The sequence below is a fragment of the Suricata suricatta genome, chromosome 11 (genome assembly GCF_006229205.1).
Source record: "Suricata suricatta isolate VVHF042 chromosome 11, meerkat_22Aug2017_6uvM2_HiC, whole genome shotgun sequence".
Taxonomy (NCBI): domain Eukaryota; kingdom Metazoa; phylum Chordata; class Mammalia; order Carnivora; family Herpestidae; genus Suricata; species Suricata suricatta.
The window spans coordinates 6,807,495-6,828,212 of record NC_043710.1 but is presented as its reverse complement, the minus strand read 5'-3'; the positions used below and the strand labels follow the sequence as shown (position 1 = coordinate 6,828,212).

Below are 20,718 nucleotides of genomic sequence, written 5' to 3'. Positions count from 1 at the left end.
CTAACGCCTGGCCCCAGGTAAGGCTGGATCCTGGGCTCTTGCAAGCGATAGAGCTAAGGTCTGGGGGAGGGGGGCTCCAGGCCTTCCGCCTCCCCCTTCACTGGGCTCCTGCCTCATCGGAAGTGGGGCTGAGTGGCCGGGAGGCCAGCGCCGAGGCAGGGTGGCCAGGGGAAGGGGTGCAGGGAGGCGCAGGGAGCTGGGGGCCGTTTGAACCTGCTGGGCTGGTGTGGTGACCCCTGGTGGTGACATGGGAGGTGCTGGAGACAGAGGTGGGGATCTGAGTGAGAGCCAGGGTCAAAGCAGCACAGGGACTCGGGACGAGGGGGCTGGCGGTGGGCAGTTTATTCCACTCCATGCAGACACTGACCCACGCGCTCAAGGAGCTTAAAAATACATTGAACCACACAGGGTCTGTCCCCCGCCTGCCCCCAGACACAGAAAGACACGTGGCTGAGTGGGGCGGGGTCTGAGGGTCCAAACGCCTCCTGCTCTGGGGCGAGGCGGCAGCGTGGGCCCGGCTCGTAGTGGAGGCAGTGTTCTTTCTCCCCAGAGGAAAAGTGCAGAGACAGGGCCGAGGCCTGGACAGGTAGGCCTTGTTCTCACAGCGACTGGCAAGGGTCGGCCAGGCAGGGTCCTTCTAGGTCCTTCCCCGAGAGCCCGCCGGCTGTGGGCCAAAGATCTGGGGAGGCGCCAGGGCCAAGACGCCACTGGGGCTGGCTGCGCGAGGTGGGCAGCAGTGCCCTTGGGTCCTGGGCGACTGGTGCTCAGTCCTGGCCTTCGTCTGAACGCCACTTGAGAGTGTGGTCCTTATGCGCGTCGGGGAGGATCTGGTTTCGCATCCCCCCGAGCAGGCTGGACGTGGCTTCCGTGGCCAGAATGAGCGGCTTCACCACAGTCGGGGGCAGCTGGCGGATCACGCCCCCCACGGCGCCCGTCAGCCCCTTCTGCTCGTGGCCCCGCGACGCCACGTCACAGATGGTCTGGGCCGTATCCAGGATGCCCTGTGGGAGTCGGAGGTCAGTGCAGGGGTTGGGGTGGGGAGGTGGCTGTGGGGCTGGGAGGGCAGACGGGGCCTCATCACCTCTCGAACTGTGTCGTAGGCCTTGGCCACACCCTCCCGGAGGTCAGCGGGCTGGTGGCCCTTTCGTAGCTTCCTCACAGAGCGCCTGTCCTGCAGGGAGCGGGGGATGGGCGCTGCGGGGGACAGGATGTCATACACCGTCTCGGCTGTGGCCTAGAGGAACATGGAGGGCACCAGCTGAGGACACCCAGCCTCGGCACACGTGTCCAGTCCCAGAGGCCCGAGCTGGGCCCCCTTGGCCAGCTCAGGGAGCCACCCCGCTCTCGTCTCCCCCAGAGCTGGGCTTTACGGTGCTGCTCCCACCACTCAGGTCAGGGGCCTTTGGGTGGGCCCCCTGCCTCCCGAGGGGATTCTCCCAGTGTCCTCTGGCCCCCAAGGCCCCCTCAAGTGGACCACAGCTGTGTACCCCTGCCCCATTTGCGAAGTGCCACACAGGCAGCCTTCTTGAGACGCGTGCACGGTCCCCCCCGCCGCCGCCTGCTGTGGGGGCGGCCCTGGCAGAGTGCTGGCCCCCCCTGCTCACCTGCACCGAGTCTCCCCTACCTTCCAACGCTGGCTCCTCTGTTCCTTTTGCCCCCTCACTTCTCACCCAGCCTCCTCACCTGGCTGTGCCTCTGGAGTCTCTCTGGGACCTGCTAGTCCTTCCAGCATCCTCTCTAGAGATCGTGCCCCCTGCCTGCAGGGGCCTGGGTTTGCCCAGAAGCCCGGAGCGTCCCGAGCATCTGCACGCTCCGCCCCACAAGGGCATGCCATCCTAGCCCCTCTGCCAGAGTTCATGGCACTGACCTACAGCTGCTCACAGGACAATGCCCTGGCCTCCCTGGGATCTGTCGGGCCGGGCAGAATGTAGGGCCTGAATGAGGGCCAGTCTGTGCCTCGGTTTTTCTGTCTGTAAACAGAGCCACACCTCCTTCCCTCCTGTTCAAGAGGTGGCCGTGAACAGACACGCAGGGTCTGTAAAGCCTGGGGGCACTCACCCTCCAAGCAGGGGAGCGGTGTGGGCCCCAGGCCGGTCACTGGGCCTCTCTTCTCCAGGACTGGGTCTCATGAGACCACACACCCAGGACCATCCTCAGTAGAAATCGAGGGACAGGTCGGGTGCTATGGAGCAGACTCTCCCTGCCCTACTTGGCCTGGAGCCACGCGCCCCACTCACCGGGATGGCCTGGAGCCACGCGCCCCACTCACCGGGATGGCCTGGAGCCACGCGCCCCACTCACCTGGATGGCCTGGAGCCACGCGCCCCACTCACCTGGATGGCCTGGAGCCACGCGCCCCACTCACCTGGATGGCCTGCACCAGCCGGTTGCTGAGTTCCAGGGCGGCGGAGGCCGTGGAGGAGCCGAAGGAAGCAGCCCCCCGCTGCAGCCCCCGCATGAGGCGCCCATCCTTCCTGTACTGCTCGATGGGCAGCCACAGCAGGTCCCGGAAGCCTTGGACTGCAGGGATGGGGCTGTCAGAGAGGCTCGGGCTGCGCTGCCCATACCCGCCCTGAGCTAGGACCTCCTCCGTCCATACCCCAGGCACTCAGAGCAGTTTCCAAAGCCCCCCGCGCCCCGGCCAGCCACTCACAGAGCTGGACGACCGAGTGCATGGGGCCCACGCCCCCCAGCAGGCCAGGCAGCTGGTTCTTGCGAATGTCCTGCAGCCACTCGTTGAGCGCATAGCCCAGCACCTTGTCCACACCCAGGAGCCTGGGAAAGGGAGGGGAGAGGAGGGGTAGAGCCACACAATGAGGGGTCTTGGGGCTGGGAACCGAGGTACCTCAACGCTCTCTACAACACGCCCCCCACCCCAGAGGACTGTGGAGGATGATGGTGCCCATTTCACAGAGAGCAACAACTGAGGGCCGAGAGGGGTGATTTGGCCAAGGCCACATAACCAGTCAGGAACAGGGCAAAGGGAAGCTAGGGGACCTTGGAGGGGTCCTGAGGGGCATGGAGCGCTCACCCGTGTCGGCAACAAAGCCGCTTCAGCTTCAGCTCAGAGCAGTTGAGCTGGGCCAGGCCAATGAGGAGGCCAGCGAAAGTGCCCTGGGGATGGAGAGGGATTCGGGTTTATGCCATGGAGCACGGGGCCCACTCAGCCCTCAGAAGCCACTGGAGGCTGACTTGGCAGCCAGTGTTCCCTGGATGCAAGCCCTGGCCCCCAGGCCACACCTGGGCCGAATGGGGACCGAGAGGGATGGGCCCCACTCACCACCTGGTCCATGGTGATGTGCTTGCCATGGTAATCTAACCAGATCGGCACCTCGGACGTGAAGCGGAACTCCCTGGGGGGAGGGGAGGAAGGGGGAGAGGGGGAGAGGGGGGCCTCTGGTCACCAGCCCAGTCCCCCAGGGCCTGGGCTGGGACCACCCCCTCTGCCTGCAGCCCTACCTGAAGTAGATGGGCTGCTGCTCAGCAGAGGAGCAGTGTCCACAGCCTGGGGACCCCTGGGAGCCAGTCACCTCCGTGTCCTCAGGCTGGCCTTCCTGGAGGCTGCTGGGCGGGACTCGGGTCTCAGGGCGAGCTGGGGATGGTTGGGGAAGGGGACACAGATTAGGGATGGGCCCGAGGACGGCCGGGAGGTGCGAGGCCCGGACCCTCCCCTCCCAGCTCAGCCTCTCACCGTCAGTGGCCGTCTCCACCGAAACCAGAGGATGGATGCCCGCCGCCAGGCTGCTGAAGAAGTCCTTGAGGAAGAGCAGGGCATCCTGCAGGGGCAGGGCAGGTCAGCTCCCCAGGCCTGGGGGCAGCAGAGGGGGCTCCCCTCTGGCTCTGCCCCCCTCTGACCTACTCACCTGGTCCACGTTGAGCCGTAAGGGCATCAGCGAGACACGGAGACAGCACTCGGGCCCACCCAGATTGGTCGTGGGGGCCACGTGCAGCGCTTTGATGGTGAGCTGGGGGCAGAGAGCAGGTTCTGGGTTCCTGCTGGGCTTCGACTCCCCGCCCCCACCCCAGGTCCCGCTATTCCCGCAGCTGAGCCTGCCCAAGCCCCAGCATCCTCCACTGCCCGGTATGTGTGTGTGCGGCGGTGTGTGCGCGCACGCAGCCCTGCCCTGGGGCAGCCCGTGTACCATGTTGGAGTGGGCGCGCCGTGGCATCCGCTCGCTCGTGTGCAGGTAGAGGAACTTGTTGATCTGGGAGGAGGCGAGCCGGTCCCGGACCTCAAGCTCCTGAACGATGAACACCTGGCGCGACAGCGGCCGCTCCTCCAGCTCCTGGCCGGGGGCCGCCGGGCAGGGGGCCGGCTCCGCGGGGTACACCTCGTGCTGGAAGCTCACCTGCGGGGCAGACGGAGGCCTGGGCCACGCACGCAGGGGCCCGGTCTCCCCGACACCCTTCTTGTCCCCAGTACCTGGGTGCATCCCCATTGCTGTCCCACAGGCATTTCAAATTCCCCTTAACAGGCCGAATTCTTTTCTTTTTCTTAATGTTTTTTATTTCTTTTTGAGACAGAGATAGCACAAGCAGGGGAGGGTCAGAGAGGGAAATACAGAATTCGAAGACAGGCTCCAGACTCTGAGCTGTCGGCACAGAGCCCGACTTGGGGCTTGAACCCACGAACCGTGAGATCATGACCTGAACCGAAGCCAATGCTTAACCGACAGAGCCACCCAGGCACCCCGCCCCCCACCTCTTTAATGGGAGGGCCATGGGAATATGGCTCCTGGGATATTTATTGAGTACAGTGTTGGCTAGGGATATTTGGGACGGATTGCTTTCAAGCCCTCCCCTGAATCTGCTTGCTTCCATTCCCTCCCTGTCGCCAAGGTGGCACCCGTCTGTCACCAAGTGCCCCCACTGCGCCCCCACCTCTCCATCACCAGGCCATAGGGCTTGCTCCCTGAGAACCTCTCCAATCCCTCCGTGCTTGTGTCCTCTCCGCTGCCACCAGCTCATCTTGGAACTGCTGTCACCTGTGCCCTGCACAGCCCCCCTGGTGCTGCCCCCAGACCCTCTCCCCTCCACCACAGCACACGCCTGCCCGCTTAAGCCCTGGCCTTTCCCTACTCTTGCTCCCAGTGTGTCCGCCCCACTGGCCTCTTTTCTGGCCCTTGAACAGGTAGGTCAAGGCCTTTCTCACCTTCGGACCTTTGCCCCGGCCCCCCCATCCCAGGAGGCTGCGTTTGTCGCCACTACATCCCTGAGCGCTCACTCTCAGTGAGCGCCACCTCCGCCTGCACAACCTCTCAGGTTAGCCTGGCCGCCCCCCTCAACCTGTTCTTCCCCAGCAAGGTCTCTTCGGAACCTGACCGTCGTCACGGGCTCTGCAGCGGCCACCCCGTGCAGCCGCTGTTTCCTGCGGAGGGCACCTCACTCTAGTAAAACACCCGAGCCGTCCTGTGGTCTGTGGGGCCTGGGCAGCCTGGTCCCCAGCTGGACGCACGGCCTCCACCACCCTCCTCCCTGCGCAGCCACAGCCTGCTGGCCTCCTGGACGGCGGCCTTCATGCCGCACTCCCGGCCTGAACACCTCTTCCCTGCTCACTTCCTCAGGGCTTTGTGCACACAGCCCCTTCGGGGGAGCACTGCTGATCCCCCCCCAGGGCTCCCTGTGCCCCTCCCTGGCTCACCTCCCCCAAACGTTCCCCACGTTCCCCTCCACACAGATCTGCGGCTCCAGCCACTACCGTGCAAGTGACAGGAAGGGAGGGGCACTGTCTGCTTAGCTTGCCGTGACACCCGCCATCTAGGACAGCACGTGGGGTGCGGCATGGCAGCAGCTCTGTGAACATGTGGTAACTCGGTGCGTGACTGGGGACCCTGAGGTCAGTTGCCACGAAGTGCTGGCGGGGGACAGAGCCGGGACAGCCTGCCGGCCCCCCAAGCCAGTGGCCTTCTGCAGTGCCCCCAGCTCACCTTGCTCAGCTGGATCTCCATGAGGACGTGGTGCTGCCTCCCGCCGCCTCCCTGCGTCCGCCATGAGTTCTGGGGCCGGTTGGAGCCAGAGCAGCGAGAAGGGGAGCCCCTGGGGCCCATGAAGCTGCCTCTCGTCCTGCAAAGACAGAGAGGGGGACAAGCTAACTCAGGGGAACCCCCTTCCCGTCCTCCTTCCCTTCCAAGACAGGGGGGACCCTTCAGCTCAGCCCGGAGAGGCAGGTGCAGGGCAAGGAAGGAGGAAGAACGGAAGACCACCGAGGCAAGGATCCTGCTCAAGGTTGTCAGTGGCTGAAGGTCAGAGCTGAACCCCAGCCTGGGGCCATCTCCCAGGGGGCTGGGCCCCATGGCCACTGCTGCCGCCTATACCCATCCTCCTCACCTGTGGCCAGGGTGGGGGCCAAAGTCTCGGCCCCCATAGAGGTGCCAGACGAGGGAGACCTCACGTAGCACCACACGGCTGCTGGGCACAGGGAAGTGGGCAGGTGCCCGTAGCAGGTCCGTGCTGCCCAGCGGCCGTGAGAAGTACCCGTCCTGCACGATGATGGGGCCCGGATGCAGCTGCGTCACCACGGGCTCCCCATCTCGGGGCTGCAGGGAGAGGGCCAAGTGAACACTTGTGCACAGATACTTCCCCGGTCCAGGCCACCCTTCCCCGATTTCTTCCCCATCCTTACCTCCCTCCCCCCCCATTTTTGATAAAAGATGACTCCCCTGGGCCACCATCCCCAGAAGCTGTGTCAGAGGGCTCTGTCCAGGGGGGACCTAAGTGCCTCTTATTCTCGCCAGGCCTGTCTCTCTGGGCCCTGGGTCTTGCTCACACGTGACATTCACATTGGCTCCCGGGGGCCAGCAGGTCAGTTCCTTTGTAGCCAAATGGTTTTCCTCCCCCTCCTGTGAATCACCCTCCCCTTCCTGATGTCCTATGTCCCATCCCTCTGCCCTGGATGCCATTCTTTCTTCCTCTGGGAATCCTTCAAAGCCCAGAGTCAGAGAGACCACCACCACCGCACTGCCCTAGCCCTGCCCCAGCCCCACTCCCCCCCTCAGGAGCTCTAGAAGCACGCTGAAGGGAGCCACCCTCTCCCACCACTTCCTGGCCCTGCCCAGCCTTCCCCACCAACGCACCGGGATGCCCAGACCAGGAGCGTCAAGGATGCAGAATTCGTCACTGTCCAGAGTGTCTCCATCCCCCTCCTCTTCCTTTTCATCTTCTTTGGCCTCTGAGCAGGACCCCAAGCTGCCACTGGGGGTCCCAACAGGGGACGAGCGGGGCTGGGCTCCACTCCGCTCACCCTCACCGGGGAACAGGTAGACAGACACGGGCGAGGCCTGAGGGAGGGGGCCGCCTGTGGAGAGAGAGGCCAGTTTTGGGAGAATGCCTGATCTGGGTGCCTGATTGCGTCCCCTGGCCCCAAAGCACCGCCCCCCATCCCACCTGAAGGTTGGGTCAGCTCCCGCAGGCTGCGCTCCGTGTCCAAGAGGGCATCGGCCAGGTCCCGCTGGTTGATGAGGGCTGTCTCCACTGGGGGGCAGGAGGGCAGGGAGGCAGGGCTCTCGGAGAGCTGGGCCAGGCAGGGGAGGAGTGATGAATCAGTGACAGGAGGGAGGGATGCCCTCTGCCAGCGCTCCCCCCCAGCCCCATGCCAACCCCCCCACCCCCGGGGGGCCACGCAGGGGCAGGGGCCTGTCAGAAGTCTAGTGGCCTGCAGGGCCAGCCCTCACCTGTACCTTCTGGCCGGCGATCTCCGTGGGGCTGGGGGGCCGGGGAGGGGGGTGCAGGTCGCCCTCATCCATTACATACTGGAGCAGGTTCACCAGCAGAGCGCACGAGTCCGCGCAGCTGTGCACGTGCGCCACGTTGTTGGAACAGCGCAGCTCGAACAGCGGCTGGCTCTGGGGGGCGGGGCGCCGTCAGCCCGGGCTCCACCCCACCATGGGGCCTGCGGCCCAGCAACCCCACTGAGCCCAGAGAGGAAAAGGGGCTTCGTGCCCGCCTAGGGCACCCAAGGAAGCAGGAGTGCGCTGCCCACGTGCCCAAGTTCACGGGCCGGCCCTGTATCCCTCACCTCAGCCTAGCGAGGTGGGGCTGATTATCTCCCTTTTACAGATGAGGAAATGGGCCCCACAAGGGCCGTCTGACTCTAGAGGCCCTCTTTTTTCTGGCCCTTGGCTACAGCTGCCTTCTGGTGGTGGGGCTTCCAGTCTGAGATGCCCACAGTGGGCCTGGCACTTTCCAGGAGGGCCTATACCCGGAGCCCAGCACTAAAGGGCAGGCAGTGACCATAACCCCCAGCCCAGGCCCGGGGAGCAGAAGGGAGGAGATGGCCGCAAGGGAAACGGTGATCCGGGAAGTACTCACCAGTTTGCCCTCAGTGCTCCCCTTCCAGGTTTTAATCACAAGCTCTAGGAGGTCAACATCTAAGACACAGACATAATCTAAAGCAGAAAGTAAGAGAAGTTCTGATGGCATCTTCGCACCCGGCGCCTGGCCCACCACCAGCGGGGAGAATGGAGAACGTGGGGCTTATCTGAGCGCAGCCCTGGTGTGTGGGCTAAGGACCCTGCCAGCAGCTGGCTGAGGACATCGGGCTGCTCTGCGTGTGGCCAGGGGCTGGGGTCCCTCAGAGGGGAGGGAGCCCAGTCTAGGCCCTGCCCACCTCGCTGCAGATCCGGGGTCTCCACCTCACACTTGTCGGACAGGTATAAGGCCGAGTCATCGAGGATGAACCTGGTGGGGAACAGGGCTGAGAAGGGCCCAGGAGCCACTGCAGGCTGCAGCCCCATGGGAACCATAGGGGTGGGGCTCCTAGAGGCAGGCAGGGGGGCACACGGGGCAGGGGGGGTCCCAAGCCCACAAGAAGCCAGCGCTGGGTCCTCTTTGGTCTCAGTGTTCTCGTCTGTGGCGGGGGGGGGGGGGGCTAGGCCTGTCTCCTGTGCCACAGGCCCAAAATAGCACGGGCTTGCTTAGGTCAGAGGGCACTTGGGCGCTCTCCAAGGACTCCCTGCTCCTCCACCTCCATAACCTCCTTTAAGATATTTTAAACCACGGGGATTAAAAAAAAAAAATGCTCCCTATTCATATTCCCTGATCCCAAAATCTGAGAAAAGTGCCATATACATCTTTTCCAGGAAACCACAGACATGCATACATATAACCAACCCTTCCTAAGTCTTGACATAGGTTTTTCAGTCCATATAGGATGTCCCATAGTTTTCAAGGTCATTCTTTGACTTGACTTCAGCGGTTCATTTACTGACTCAGATGATACTCTGGGGGCACTGAGACTATTTATGTGTTTCAACTGTTTTCTTTACTTATTGCAAAAGAGGCTTCACACCCGGTGCGGAGCCTAACCCAAGGCTTGAACTCACAACCCTGAGATCAATACATGAGCTGAGATCCCAAGTAGGATGCTTAACCAAGTGAGCCACCCAGGGGCCCCTCAACTATTTTAAATTATACTCCAGAGACATCACATTGCACCTGTTTTTCCTATAGCCTTAGTGAGGCTGTCAGGTTAGAGAGCACATGCTTTGAAGGCTCTGATTCAGGGGGCGCCTGGGCGGCTCAGTCGGTTAAGCATCTGACTTCAGTTCAGGTCACGATCTCACGGTTCATGGGTTCCCGCGTCAAGCTCTTGTGCTGACAGCTAGCTCAGAGCCTGGAGCCTGTCTTCAGATTCTGTGTCTCCCTCTCTCTCTGACCCTCCCCTGCTCATGCTGTCTCTCTCTCTCTCTCTCTCTCTCTCTCTCTCTCTCTCTCTCTCTCTCTCAAAAATAAATTTAAAAAACATTATGAAGTCTCTGATTCAGAGGTTCAATTGTCCTCCAGGAAGGTGGAACCACTTCTCATCCCCGAGAGAGGGATCATCACCTGAATGTACAGAAAGGCTGAGACAGGCCTGAGGACACACAGCGGGAAGGCAGGGGTGGGGGGTAGTTTGGAGTGGGATGGAACGTGAGCTGGGGGGGCGGGGGCGCATACCTGAGCAGGAAGGTGGAGGTGTCCATGATGATGTTGCTGGAGAGCGTGAAGGTCTCAGCGGTGACAAGGACTCGCACAGGGAGGTAGAGGGGCCTGGGGGTCACACGTGGGCTACAGTAGGCTCCTTAAACATGAGAGCCCACCCCCAGCCCCTGGCTCCTGGCCTACCCAGCCTGGGTACCTGTAGTCCACGGCGCAGGAGAACAGGTGAGTGTGTAGGACAGTAATGACCGTTGGGGGCAGGTAACCCAGCACCGGGTCATCAAGCACGTCCAGGAACTCCAGCAGCTTTGGGGACCAGGACAGGAGGGGTGAGGATAAGGGGCCTCTTCCTTCCTCTAACCACCCCCCACCCCCACCACCCCAGCACGGCTCCCCACCTGCCGCCCGTCACCCGTTAGCTGCCACCATACCCCTTGCCCAGGGGCTTTGCTTCCAAGTCAGTTTGGTCCAGCCCAGGCCCCTCATACTGGCCTCCCCACTGGTCCAGAGACCGGCCTGCCTATGCCATGCTCACCCACCTGGGAGTGCCAGCTCTGCTCTGGCAAGGCCATCAAGTGGCGCAAGGTGGCTCTGTGGAGCCTCAGTGTCACCAGGAACTCCTGGAGATGGGGCACAGTCAGCGTGGTGGGGCACAGCGCACCAGGCACCGGAGAGGCAGGCGCCCCAGCCAAGTGGGTAGACCACGAGCGGGCACTGTTGTACCTTGACATTCTTGTGGGGGTCCAGGTGGATGCGCACGGCAGTGGACAGCATGTGGGGGCCCCGGCCCTGGCCCTTGTGGCCTGAGGCTCCCCGTTCGGTCACCCCTTCCTCTGATGGGTAGATGGTTGGGGCCAGCTGGGCCGGAGGGGCAAAGCTGGGCAGCTCCAGGCGACTGGGCAGCAGGTAGTCATCCACAGCCGCTGGGGAGGCATCCTGTGAGCCCCCTGCCAAGCTGGCTGACCATCCCCTCCACCCAGGGCCCGATCCCTCCTGAAAGCCCCCTCCCCACACACCTCGGTGGTACAGCTTCGCCTTCTCGGCTTCTAGACAGAAGTAGCCGAGTCCGGGCTGGCCTCGGTACTGGGAGACGCTGAAGACGGTGCCTTGCTCCACATCCAACACCAGTTCCCCGTGTGAGGTCTCTAGCCTCCTCCCAACCTCATCCTGCAGACGAAGACGCGGCTTGGCCCCACCAGGGCACTCAGCAGCCCCCAGGCCCTCAGGGGGGTGGCCTCGGGGAGCCCCGGCCTGCGTAGGACCAGCCCCAGCTCTTCCCAGACTCTGCCAAGGGTCTGGAGCAATGCTTGCCTGTTTTGCCAGAAGCGGGGGTCATCTCTGCCCCACCCGCCACCCATCAAGACCTGGTACCCAGCTGGGCCCCTAGCATGGCACCTTACATACAACAGGGGCTGATTGGGTGCGATGGGATAGGCGGGTCAGTGGGTGCTGCTGGCCAGACAGGCCACTCTCCGCCCCACTGGGGCTTCTTTTCCCAGATTCCCCAGCTGCTCAGATTGGTGTTGCTCTCCTGCCAGTGGTGGGTGGGGAGCTCGGGAGTCAGGGGGGCTCACCTCCATGGGGCTGCCCTCACCTTGGTCTCACAGAGGGCTGTGATCCGACCCCTCAGCACTGTCATCAGTGCTGAGAAGGTACTCTGGGAGTGAGGACCTGGAGACTCGGGGGCGGGGGGCTGAGGGCCGCCTGCCGCCCCTACGGAGAAGAAGTGGGCATCCTCCTCATCCGAGTCGGAGTCTGGGGTGAGATCAGGGAGCCAAATGGGAAGGAAGACCTGGGAGGGCCGTCCCAGCCCAACCCAGCTCTGGGGGCCTTGGGACCCCTGCCGGGGTGTCCCTCCTACCCAGCTTGAAGGCCGATTTGCACATCTTAAAGGTGTCTTGCCAGCAGCCTTGGGGGCCGGGGAAGCCAGGGGGGTGAGCAGTGGGGTCAGGGGCGGGAAGCAGGTCTGCTGGCTCCCACATGAGCAGGTCGTTGTTGATCCTGAGACAAGTGGATGGACAGCAGCAGTGAGAGTGCGGTCCAGTCTGGCCCCTCCCGACGCCCCCCCACTCGTCTGAGTCCCCACCTGTTATAGAGGCTCTCGTAGGCCTCCTTGCTGGGCAGGAAGATGTGCGCACTGGGCAGGACCACTTCAAGGCTGCAGCGCGACAGTGCCAGGGCCCGGCCCTGGAAGGTTTTCATCTCCTCGGGGTCTCCAGGAATCACCATCTAGTCAGGGGAGTGGGGAAAGGCATCTGAGGGATGTCAGGGTCGGCCGCTGGCTCGGGACTCGGAGCCTGGCCTGCACGCTGACTTCTTATCATTCACTCATTCTCAGGAGCCCTTCTCTGCTGGGATGCAAGGCAGTCATCTCGTGAGAAGCGCCGAGAAGGGCCGAGAAGCGCCGAGAAGGGCCGAGAAGGGCCGAGAAGGGCCGAGAAGCGCCGAGAAGCGCCGAGAAGCGCCGACGGCATGCCTGCTCCGGGGGCCTCACCTACGCTAACTCCTTAATCCTCATGATAGGCTTGCGACACAGGTCATCAAACCCACCTTTGGGATAAGGCAACGCATCTGTGTATGACTCTCTAAGAGACTAGGCCAGTACCAAGATGCCAAGCCAGAGTGGCAGCACCTGGATTCAAACCCAGACCCGTTGGCCCAGGGACCAGGCCCTTCACTATCTCTCACTCAAATCTTATCACCTTCAGAAAGAAGAATCCTGAGGTCCCTGCTGATAGACAGGGTCCTGATCTTCTCGATTGAGGACCTGCCCCCACCAGCGTCCTCACCCCTAGGCCCCAGGAGCTGGGGTGCTTCCGACTCCCCACTGATCAACGATGGAAGCGATGACACTCTTGCTGGTGCTGGGTCACGTCATCTAAGTGGTCCCCCATCCTCCCGGCCCACAGCCACCAAATGGCTCCCTCGGGTTTGGGCCTCACCTCCTCGGTCTCGTACATGGTCCTCTTGGAGGAAAAGGGTGAGGGCTCCGGCTCCCGCAGCTCACAGGGGCTCTCAGCTGACAGCTCCAGCTCCTCCCGCTTCTCAGGGGCCGCCTCCCACTGCGCACTGCTGAGCTGGGGGTTCAGCGTCACCACTACCCTGCCAGGGCACAGGCCTGTCACTGGGCTGCAAGGCTCCCTCAGCCCCTGGTCCCCGCTCCCTCAGCCCCTGGTCCCCGCCCCCTCCAGCTTCCTGCTGCCCTCAATAGCAAAGCACTCCACTAGTGCCTGTCCCTTCGAGCCCCCACTTACTGGGGCAGGAAGTATTTGTGCCCAGGGCTCTTGGGATCCAGGGCTTTGGAGACCCGCAGGCAGGGGATGGGTGGCTTCTCTCCATCTTCATAGGTGCCTGGGAGGATGTGGGGGCAGGGGGAGGGTTGCTGCCTTTCCCCATTTCTTCCCCGACAGCAGGTGAGGTTAGAGGGGGCCCCAAGCTTCCATCCTGGTGCACGTGCCCTCCCTCACACCCACAGCCTGCAGCGGCCCAGCGATGGAGGGGCCGCGATGCACACTCTTGAAGGAGCCTGGAGACAAGGAATGCTGGCCCCTCTCAGAGCTGGTGAGACTTGGGGCCATGGTCTGTCCCAACTGTGACTCAGTCCTTTCTGTAGCCCTGGGCCCCCCTCTCCCAGAGGCCTGGGGCCCCACCCTGGGTATTGTCCCCTGGAAGCTCTCACCGTGCAGGTCAGAGCAGGTAAGTTCCAGGCGGGTGGGGACAGGGGGACCAGGACCACTGCTCAGCTCTGACCGGAACTGGGGCTCACTCAGCTCCAGCCGCAGCTGCTCAGCCCGCACAGCTCGGCCTGCCCAAGGGTCCCGCTCGGGCCGCAGGTCGGCAATGGGGAAGCGCAGGCGCAGTGTGGCCCGGGGCGCCGAAAGCCGCACCACTGTCTGCTGCTCGGCAGCTGGTGGGGGTTCCGTCTGTGGGAGGATGGGGGTGAGCAGAGCTGCCAGAGGCCCCAGCACTGTGGCTGCGAGCTAGAGGGTGTGGGCCAGCTCCCTGCCCCAGCTGGGTGTCTTACCAGGAGGCCAGCGGGTGGCTCAGGAGGGGGAGCGGTAGCCAGGCGCAGCAGGGCAGCGAGCCGGTCTAGGGCCCCCAGCTCCACGTCCGCCTGGAAGTCGGCTAGGTCCAGGACCAGCTCTGAGTGGCAATGGCAGGCAGCTGGGCGCCGGGGTCGGCTCTGAGGGGGAGGGTGTTCAGGTCAGCGAGGGCTCTGGGGTAGGTGAGGGCAGGATGGGAGGCCTCCCTTGAGCAAAAACAAAACCCAGAGCCCGCCTGGCTGGTGTGGAGACAAGCCTGCACAGGGGCCAAAGCTGGGGAGACCTCACCACACTGCTGGAGAAAGATGACCATGTTTGTTTAATAAAAGCCACCCACAACTCGAAACGGTGGGAGTTTGCCACGGGGAAGGGGCAGTCGGACCAGGATACCGTGTGTAGGGCCCAGGCGTCTTCAAGGGTTCCCAGACGGGGCGGCATGCTCTAGCTGGAGCACAGGCAAGGGGGGCGGAGGGTGGGAACAGGCAGCCACCAGGGGAGGACGGCGGATAGGGGGGCGGGTAAAGGTAGCCTGGGAAACAGCCAAGGGCCCTCAGGCACGTGGTGGGGGTGTGGGGGTCACCTTGGACACTCTGCGTAGGGTCTGTGTATGCCGTAGGTGGGCACAGGGCCGAGCTGAGGCCTGGGACCCCAGGCTGCCGGGGAAGCTCAGGATCTGGGATGGGGCACAGGAGGACAGAGTCAGGCCTCCACGTCCACCCGAACCTGCAGGCCCTCCCACATCCACACTAGCTCGCAGCCCTCACCTCCGTGTACTCAGGCTCTGAGGCGCCCCTGGGCCACAGACACTCCAGCACCTCGAGTTGCCCAAAGTGCACCTGCGTGCCGGTGGTCCGCCGGCCCCTGCCTGTCCGCAGCTCCCAGGACAGCTGCACGGCTGTGCCCGTCAGCCTGTAAGAAGCTGGGCATCAGAGGTTGGGTTTGGGGGGCTCGGGGGGGTCTCTCCTTGGGCCCCGGCCTTAGGCTTGTACCGAACATGGCTGCAGGGACAGGCCCTCTGGAAGCGCGGTCGGAGATGCTGGAAATCCCGGGAACCGAAGGGCCCGTCCTTGGTGGCATCAAACTCCGAAAAAAAGTGGGTGGTGAGGTCAGGTGGTCCAGAAGATGGGGCAGACGTCTGAAGCAAGGTCAGGGTCATGCCCCCCAAGGTCACCTTCAGCAGCGAGTCAGGGCGCAAGGTGTCCGGGAGGGGCGTGGGGGCCGTCTTGCCTGAGAGGAGAGAGGTATTACCAGGTAATGTCAGGGAGTTCATGGGCACCCCATGTAAAGTGATGGTCAGACACTGGGCCAGGGGCTGGGACTCTGGCACCGGGCCCAGCTGGGCAGGGGTGACACAGAGCCTCATCCCGCCAGATACTGAGCCCAAGTTCAGTTCAACCCTCTCAAGGAGCAGGAAGGACTAGAGGTGCTAAAGCACTCAGTCCAGCGCCCGACACACATATGATCTCTCAATGAACGTCGGTCAACACACAGCTTGGCAAGATCAGATCTTCTTACGCCCTTTTTATATAGTAGGGGAAACGGAGTCTCCGAGAATTTAAATGCTTGGCCCAAGATCACTGACTCTGAACGCTAGCCCTCTATCTGTTGTGTTGCCAGGCTCCCCGAGCATCCCCAGGGAACCAAGTCCCCCAAGTGGACTGCTAAGGATCCATGGAGGCCTCCTGCATGCATATAACATCACAAGGGCCCCGGGCCTCTTCCAGCTCTGCTTGTCCCAGGTGCACTCACCAGCTGGGTGGCCCTGGGCAGAGAGCCGGCGGGGGGCCATGTCGCTGTGCACAGAGGACCCCAGGTCTACATCGGAGAGGGAGAGCTCGGAGAGAGCCGAGGCCACACTGCTTGTGAGGCCCGCCATGGAGAAGAAGAGGTCTGTGGGCCAGGAAAGGGGAGGTTAGGGAAAGCCACGCTTGGCTCCCACTCATGCCCCCACGCTAGCTGCCCAGACAAATAAATGCCAAGTGGGGCCCCACACCCACCAGTGTTGTCCAGGTTGACGAGAGGGTTGGCGAGGGGTTCTGGGCTAAGGGGCTCAGCCACAGCGCCTGCCTGCAGCTGCTGGTTCAGGTCCTGCTCAATCAGCCACAGGTCCTCAGTACCCAGCGGGCGGCTCTTGTTCAGCTTGTCCGCCAGGCCTTCAGGGTCTAAGGAGGAGGTCGCTGTCTTTATGTGGGTCCAGCCTGGCTGCCCGCCCCCCCCCCGCCCCCGCGCCCCATTCCCTGGAGCGCCCAGAGGCCTCACCTGCAAGACTCATGGCACTGAACAGTTCCTGCAGCTGCTGGAGCTGCCGCGGGGTCAGGAGCACGTGCAGGGAGCCCAGCTGTCCAGCCACCTCCAGCTGGGGACAGAAGGGGCCAGAGGAGACAACCATGGAGGCTACATCGGCCACTGAGGCCCTCTGAGAACCACCAGCCACCGGCCCTCATTCAGAGGTAGGTAGGATGCCACTTGCCAGGCTAAGCTGTGTCACCAACTAGCCGTGCAACCCTGGCCATGACTGGACCACTGAGCTTGTTTCTCTAACTGCCAGGAAGGCAGTGATTTCCCCCGATGAGCCGGCTTTGCACGGCTGCGGAGTATTCTGAAATGAGCCCACTCCATCCTCCACAGGGGCTTGAGACCCACCTTGGGGCCCGGGAAGGCCTCATTCTGCTTCAGTTTCACGGTCAGCTCCATGTACCCCGAGCAGCTGCCAATCTGTAAGGGGGGCTTCGGGGGTTCTTCCTGGAGGGAAGGGGTCGAACAGATGAAGTCGGAGATGGTCAGAAAGGATGGGGGTGTCGGTGGGGGCAGATGGGGGAGATGACAGGGATTCCTGGAAGGAGGGAGAAGCTGTGCGGATGAGAGTCAGCCCACCTGGGAGGGGAGCTCCTCGAAGTGCAGGCGGACCCCTGCCAGCTGCAGCAGCTTGTGCAGGAAGGCGGGAGGCTGGTGCACGTCCACCGGGGGTGCCTGGCTTGGGTCCCGCACTGCCTCGTCACAGTACTCCAGTCTGGGGAGCGGAGGATCAGCCCTTGGCCCGGCCACCCCAGACTGGAGCCCCTCTCCCCTCGCAGCACGGTGTTCTAGGGCTCCGGGGTCAGAGTCCGGCCAGCAGAGCTGCCCCACCATAGCCAGGCCATCCCGGACCTCCACGGCCAGCCGTTCTTCCACAGACCCTTGTGTGTAACCTGATCCCTGAGGCCCTGGCCCTTGGACATCATTCCAGGCTCACAACGTGGTCTCCCCCGCATCACAGCCACCACCAGGCCCACCCCAAATTTGCCCTGCTACCTCTCAGGACCCCAGGCTGGGCTTAGGGGCAGGGGCATGGCCAGGGTCATTCAGCAGCCCCTCCCTCCTCCTCCTCTTGACACCGGAGCGCCCTACTCGGCTTGCCCCTACCTCTGCACATGGACTTCCAGTGCCACGCCGTGCTCCCCGTCACCTGGTGAGTGCTCCACCCTCACCACCGTGTCCAGGAAGGTCACCTTGATCCTTCGCAGCACTGAGGGGTGGAAAGGGGTCTCAGGCCAGGTAGAGCGGCAAGGGAGCAGGCAGAATTTCCCCGCTGGGGCAGCAGAGTGGCCATCCTACTGTCTAGGGCCCCTGCTTTGTGGGCTACAGGGGGGCAGGGAACAGGGTCACCATAAGAGGCCTACTTACCAGTCTCAATGGTCTGGGCAAACATTTCCAGTCCCTCCAGGGGCTGTGGTGGTTCAGAGGGCTCGGGCAGCCCATCCCGAAGGCACTCCTGAGCCAGCTGCAGGCTCGTGGTCATGCATGAGGCCCAGCTCTGCGAGTCGGCAGCCCCTGGCCCTGTGAGTAGGCAGACGGTCTCAGGAGAGGTGCCCAGGCCTACTCCCGCCACTCGTTCCCCACCCTGCTGCCCCCAGCCTTGCCCGGCCCTCACCTGGGCCCTGGCGGGGCTGCAGGGTGAGCTGGAGGCCTGACACAAGTACGGTGCAGTGGTCAGTGAGCAGCGCAGCCCAAGGCACGGCCACTTCGATAGAGCCCACGAAGCCTTCCACCAGCTCCAAGGGCGACTCTATGGACTCCAGCACTTCATTCACAGACTGGAGGCAGGAAGGGACACATCCAGCTCAGGGAAACCTCGGACCAGGCTGTCTCCTTGGCTGCAGCGCTTCTGGCGGGCTGCTCCGACCTTGGAGAGCTCCCTGGCTCTCCCTGCCCCCTGCCCCCTACCCCCCACCAGCTACCTATAAAGTTCTACTGTAGCTGATCCCTACTCTTGGCCCATCCAACTGCATCCCATCCTTTAAGCCAGAGGAGGGGGAGCTGAAGGATGAAGAGGAGGAAGCCACGCAAAGATGGAAGGTGGTATGTTCCAGGCACAGGGACAGCACGTGCAAAGGCCCAGCAGAATGCAGCAGCACCCATGTTCTCTCCGGGTCAGTGCGGAATTCAAGGGGAGTGTACATGAGAGGCAGGCAGAGGACTGAGCTGAGCCGGAGGGGGACCCCTTCCTAACTCTCCAAACATGGGGTGCAGCTGCACCTCTCTGAGGTATGAGGCTGAGGACCCTGGTTACAAATGGGCAAACGGCACCCCTGCCAGTGTGGGAGCTCCTTGAAGGCAGGAGCTCACCGGCCCGCTCCATGTGACCCCGGGTACTGTGCGGTACCACCCAGAGGGGGTCCCAGTAACACTTGTTGGATCAATGAGTAAATAGACCCACAGCAGAACTAGAAGACTCAGAGGTCAAGGTGGAATTCCTTATCCAGAGAAACTGAAGCCTAGAGAGAAGGGGCAGGTTTAACCCCTCAGTGTACCGTCGGGCCTGCGGACAGGGAGACAAGCCTGTCTCCTCATCCCCTCCCGGAATCCCCAGGCACTCGGCTTCTTCTGGGGTCTTTCAGGCAGGGGCTACAGGCAGAGCAGCTGGGGAGGGGGGAGGGGGCTGGCTAGGGGGAAAGCACTTGCTTTCCACCAAGGGACAACTCCTCCCTGGAGGCTAGGAGCCATTTCAATCCCCACCAAGAGGGCAGGGCAGGACTGGGCTGGGTGGGAGAGTTCTCTGAGACTGGAAGTAGGAAGAGGTAGTGTAGAGAGGTCTTGGCTATTTCTTTCAGGCCAGCCTAAGAGGCTGAAGTCAGAGGTAAGAAAAAGCCACCCTGACTAGGATTCATAGGCGATGGGGAAGTGTCCCCAGCTCGGAGTTCAGGGGTCTCCCCCTAGCCCACATTTGCCCAGGAGGCCTGGCCTACCCCTTAAGCTCAGCTTTTCCTGCCACACATCACATTCAGGCCAGGCACTCTGTTGCCCAGCCCGAAAATTGAGAAGCCCCTGCCCCATGCCCACCCCTGCTGCTCTGCACTGGAGGGCTGACCCAGTGCCAGCCCTGGGCTGATGCCTCTAATTGGTGGCTTCTTTGCAACTTCCCAGTTCTGCTGAGTTGAGTCACTGCCTCTGACCTAGACCTTCCTCTTCCCGCCTTCCCAGCATCTCCCTGAGCCTCCATCCAGCCAGAAGCCAAACCTCTCCACCTTTCCTCAGGAACTCGCCCTTAAGTAGTGATGGATGCTAATTCCCAAGCCCCTCCCCAAACTCCACTGAGTCCGTCCCACTCTCCCAAAAGCAGGAAGTAGGCAGCGGCAGCAGTCACACGAGGTGTTGATCAACACAGGGCGCTGACGCTGTTGTTGACATCCACGTCCGGAGGCGGGATCCCCACCCACTTGGCCCAGGATCCTAGGTCAGGAGGTCAGAGCACCTTTCCTACAGGTGCTCCAGGCAGTGCTCCGGACCCCTACCAGCCTTCCCTGGCCAGCTACAAGGCCCCAACTCTTGTCACTGCCCTGGCCCGGTCCTATCAGAGCCCCCTACTTCCTCCGCTCCCCCCTCACCTCGTCCTTAGCCCCTGAGAACCACGCTTCCCAACTCGGGCCCCAAACTCGATGTGCTTATTCTGGCATTCTTCAGACAAGTGACATCCCCCTCCCCTGCCTCAGTTCCTCCTACTGTGGAGGCAGGGACTCAGTCCTACCCAGCCTCTGGTTCTGGAAACAGTCAGTCGCCTGGAAAGGGCCTGACTCCCATGGCCTCTCCACGCCCCATGCCTGGTCCCGTAGCCCACCCTTCTTCAGTCAGGATCCTTAAGTCGTTGCGCCGCCTCCTGCCCCCTTCACAAGCTCGGGCCTGGTTCCTCACCCAGATCTCCAAGTGGATGTCCCGCAGGGCAACGCTGCCCTTGTACAAATCGAGGCTGAGCTGGTCCAGGCTGAGGTGCTCCTGGAAGAAGTGACCCAAGTAGTGGTGCAGCAAGTAGCGGCATACCCGCTCTTTCACACAGTTCGACCATGGCCAGAGCCATCGTGACATCTCGGAGACCGTCGGGCCCGGGCCGCCAGCGTTAGCCGCCCGCCAGCGATCCCAGTCGGGCTTCGCTGTTCACTAGAGCCCCCGGCTCTCCCCGCCGCTTCTCTCAGCTCCAGGCCGCGCCCCCGGACCCGCAGCCACGCCCCCCACGCTCAATCCCATTCGCCATTGTAAAGGGCGAGGCCTGCTGATTGGCCGTGGGGGGCGGAGTCTTCGAGCACGAAAAAGGGACTGGGCTCTCAGCACGATATAGTGTTCCTAATCCTGATTTACGCTTGCGTAAAAATTCTGTGTGGGCGGACCTTTAACCTCTCTTCTACGGGCTAGGGGGAAGGCTGTTGCTGGAGGTACCAGCCCCGCAGAGGAATGCGCATGTGCTGACTCTTCCAAGCCCTTGAGGTAGTTAGGGAGGATTTAAAGGGAC

At 62.8% G+C, this 20,718-nt stretch overlaps 1 protein-coding gene across 4 annotated transcripts; it reads right to left on the bottom strand.

Annotated features, from left to right (window-relative positions):
• Positions 1-319: 319 nt before the first annotated feature.
• ATG2A (autophagy related 2A) lies at positions 320-20,393 on the bottom strand. Of its 4 annotated transcripts, none has more exons than XM_029956712.1 (42): positions 20,127-20,393; positions 17,869-18,031; positions 17,622-17,774; positions 17,361-17,463; positions 16,833-16,968; positions 16,602-16,700; positions 16,218-16,314; positions 15,956-16,120; positions 15,708-15,848; positions 14,948-15,185; positions 14,723-14,867; positions 14,539-14,631; positions 13,940-14,098; positions 13,595-13,838; positions 13,170-13,266; positions 12,858-13,017; positions 12,002-12,144; positions 11,777-11,916; positions 11,510-11,670; positions 11,316-11,327; positions 10,932-11,082; positions 10,639-10,838; positions 10,455-10,535; positions 10,115-10,221; positions 9,934-10,026; positions 8,606-8,676; positions 8,308-8,384; positions 7,671-7,841; positions 7,384-7,510; positions 7,074-7,294; positions 6,328-6,536; positions 5,928-6,063; positions 4,143-4,349; positions 3,864-3,965; positions 3,692-3,776; positions 3,460-3,592; positions 3,281-3,353; positions 3,032-3,114; positions 2,654-2,775; positions 2,366-2,520; positions 1,082-1,234; positions 320-1,001 (listed from the first exon to the last, which is right to left on the bottom strand). In XM_029956712.1, exons 1-42 carry the CDS (start codon positions 20,295-20,297, stop codon positions 765-767), a joined length of 5,814 nt encoding a protein of 1,937 aa, XP_029812572.1. In that variant the 5' UTR covers positions 20,298-20,393; the 3' UTR covers positions 320-764. The 4 variants fall into 4 exon arrangements, with proteins under 4 accessions (XP_029812572.1, XP_029812574.1, XP_029812575.1 ...); XM_029956714.1 differs by having other exon boundaries at positions 7,677-7,841; XM_029956715.1 differs by lacking the exon at positions 11,316-11,327.
• Between the last annotated feature and the right edge of the window lie 325 nt (positions 20,394-20,718).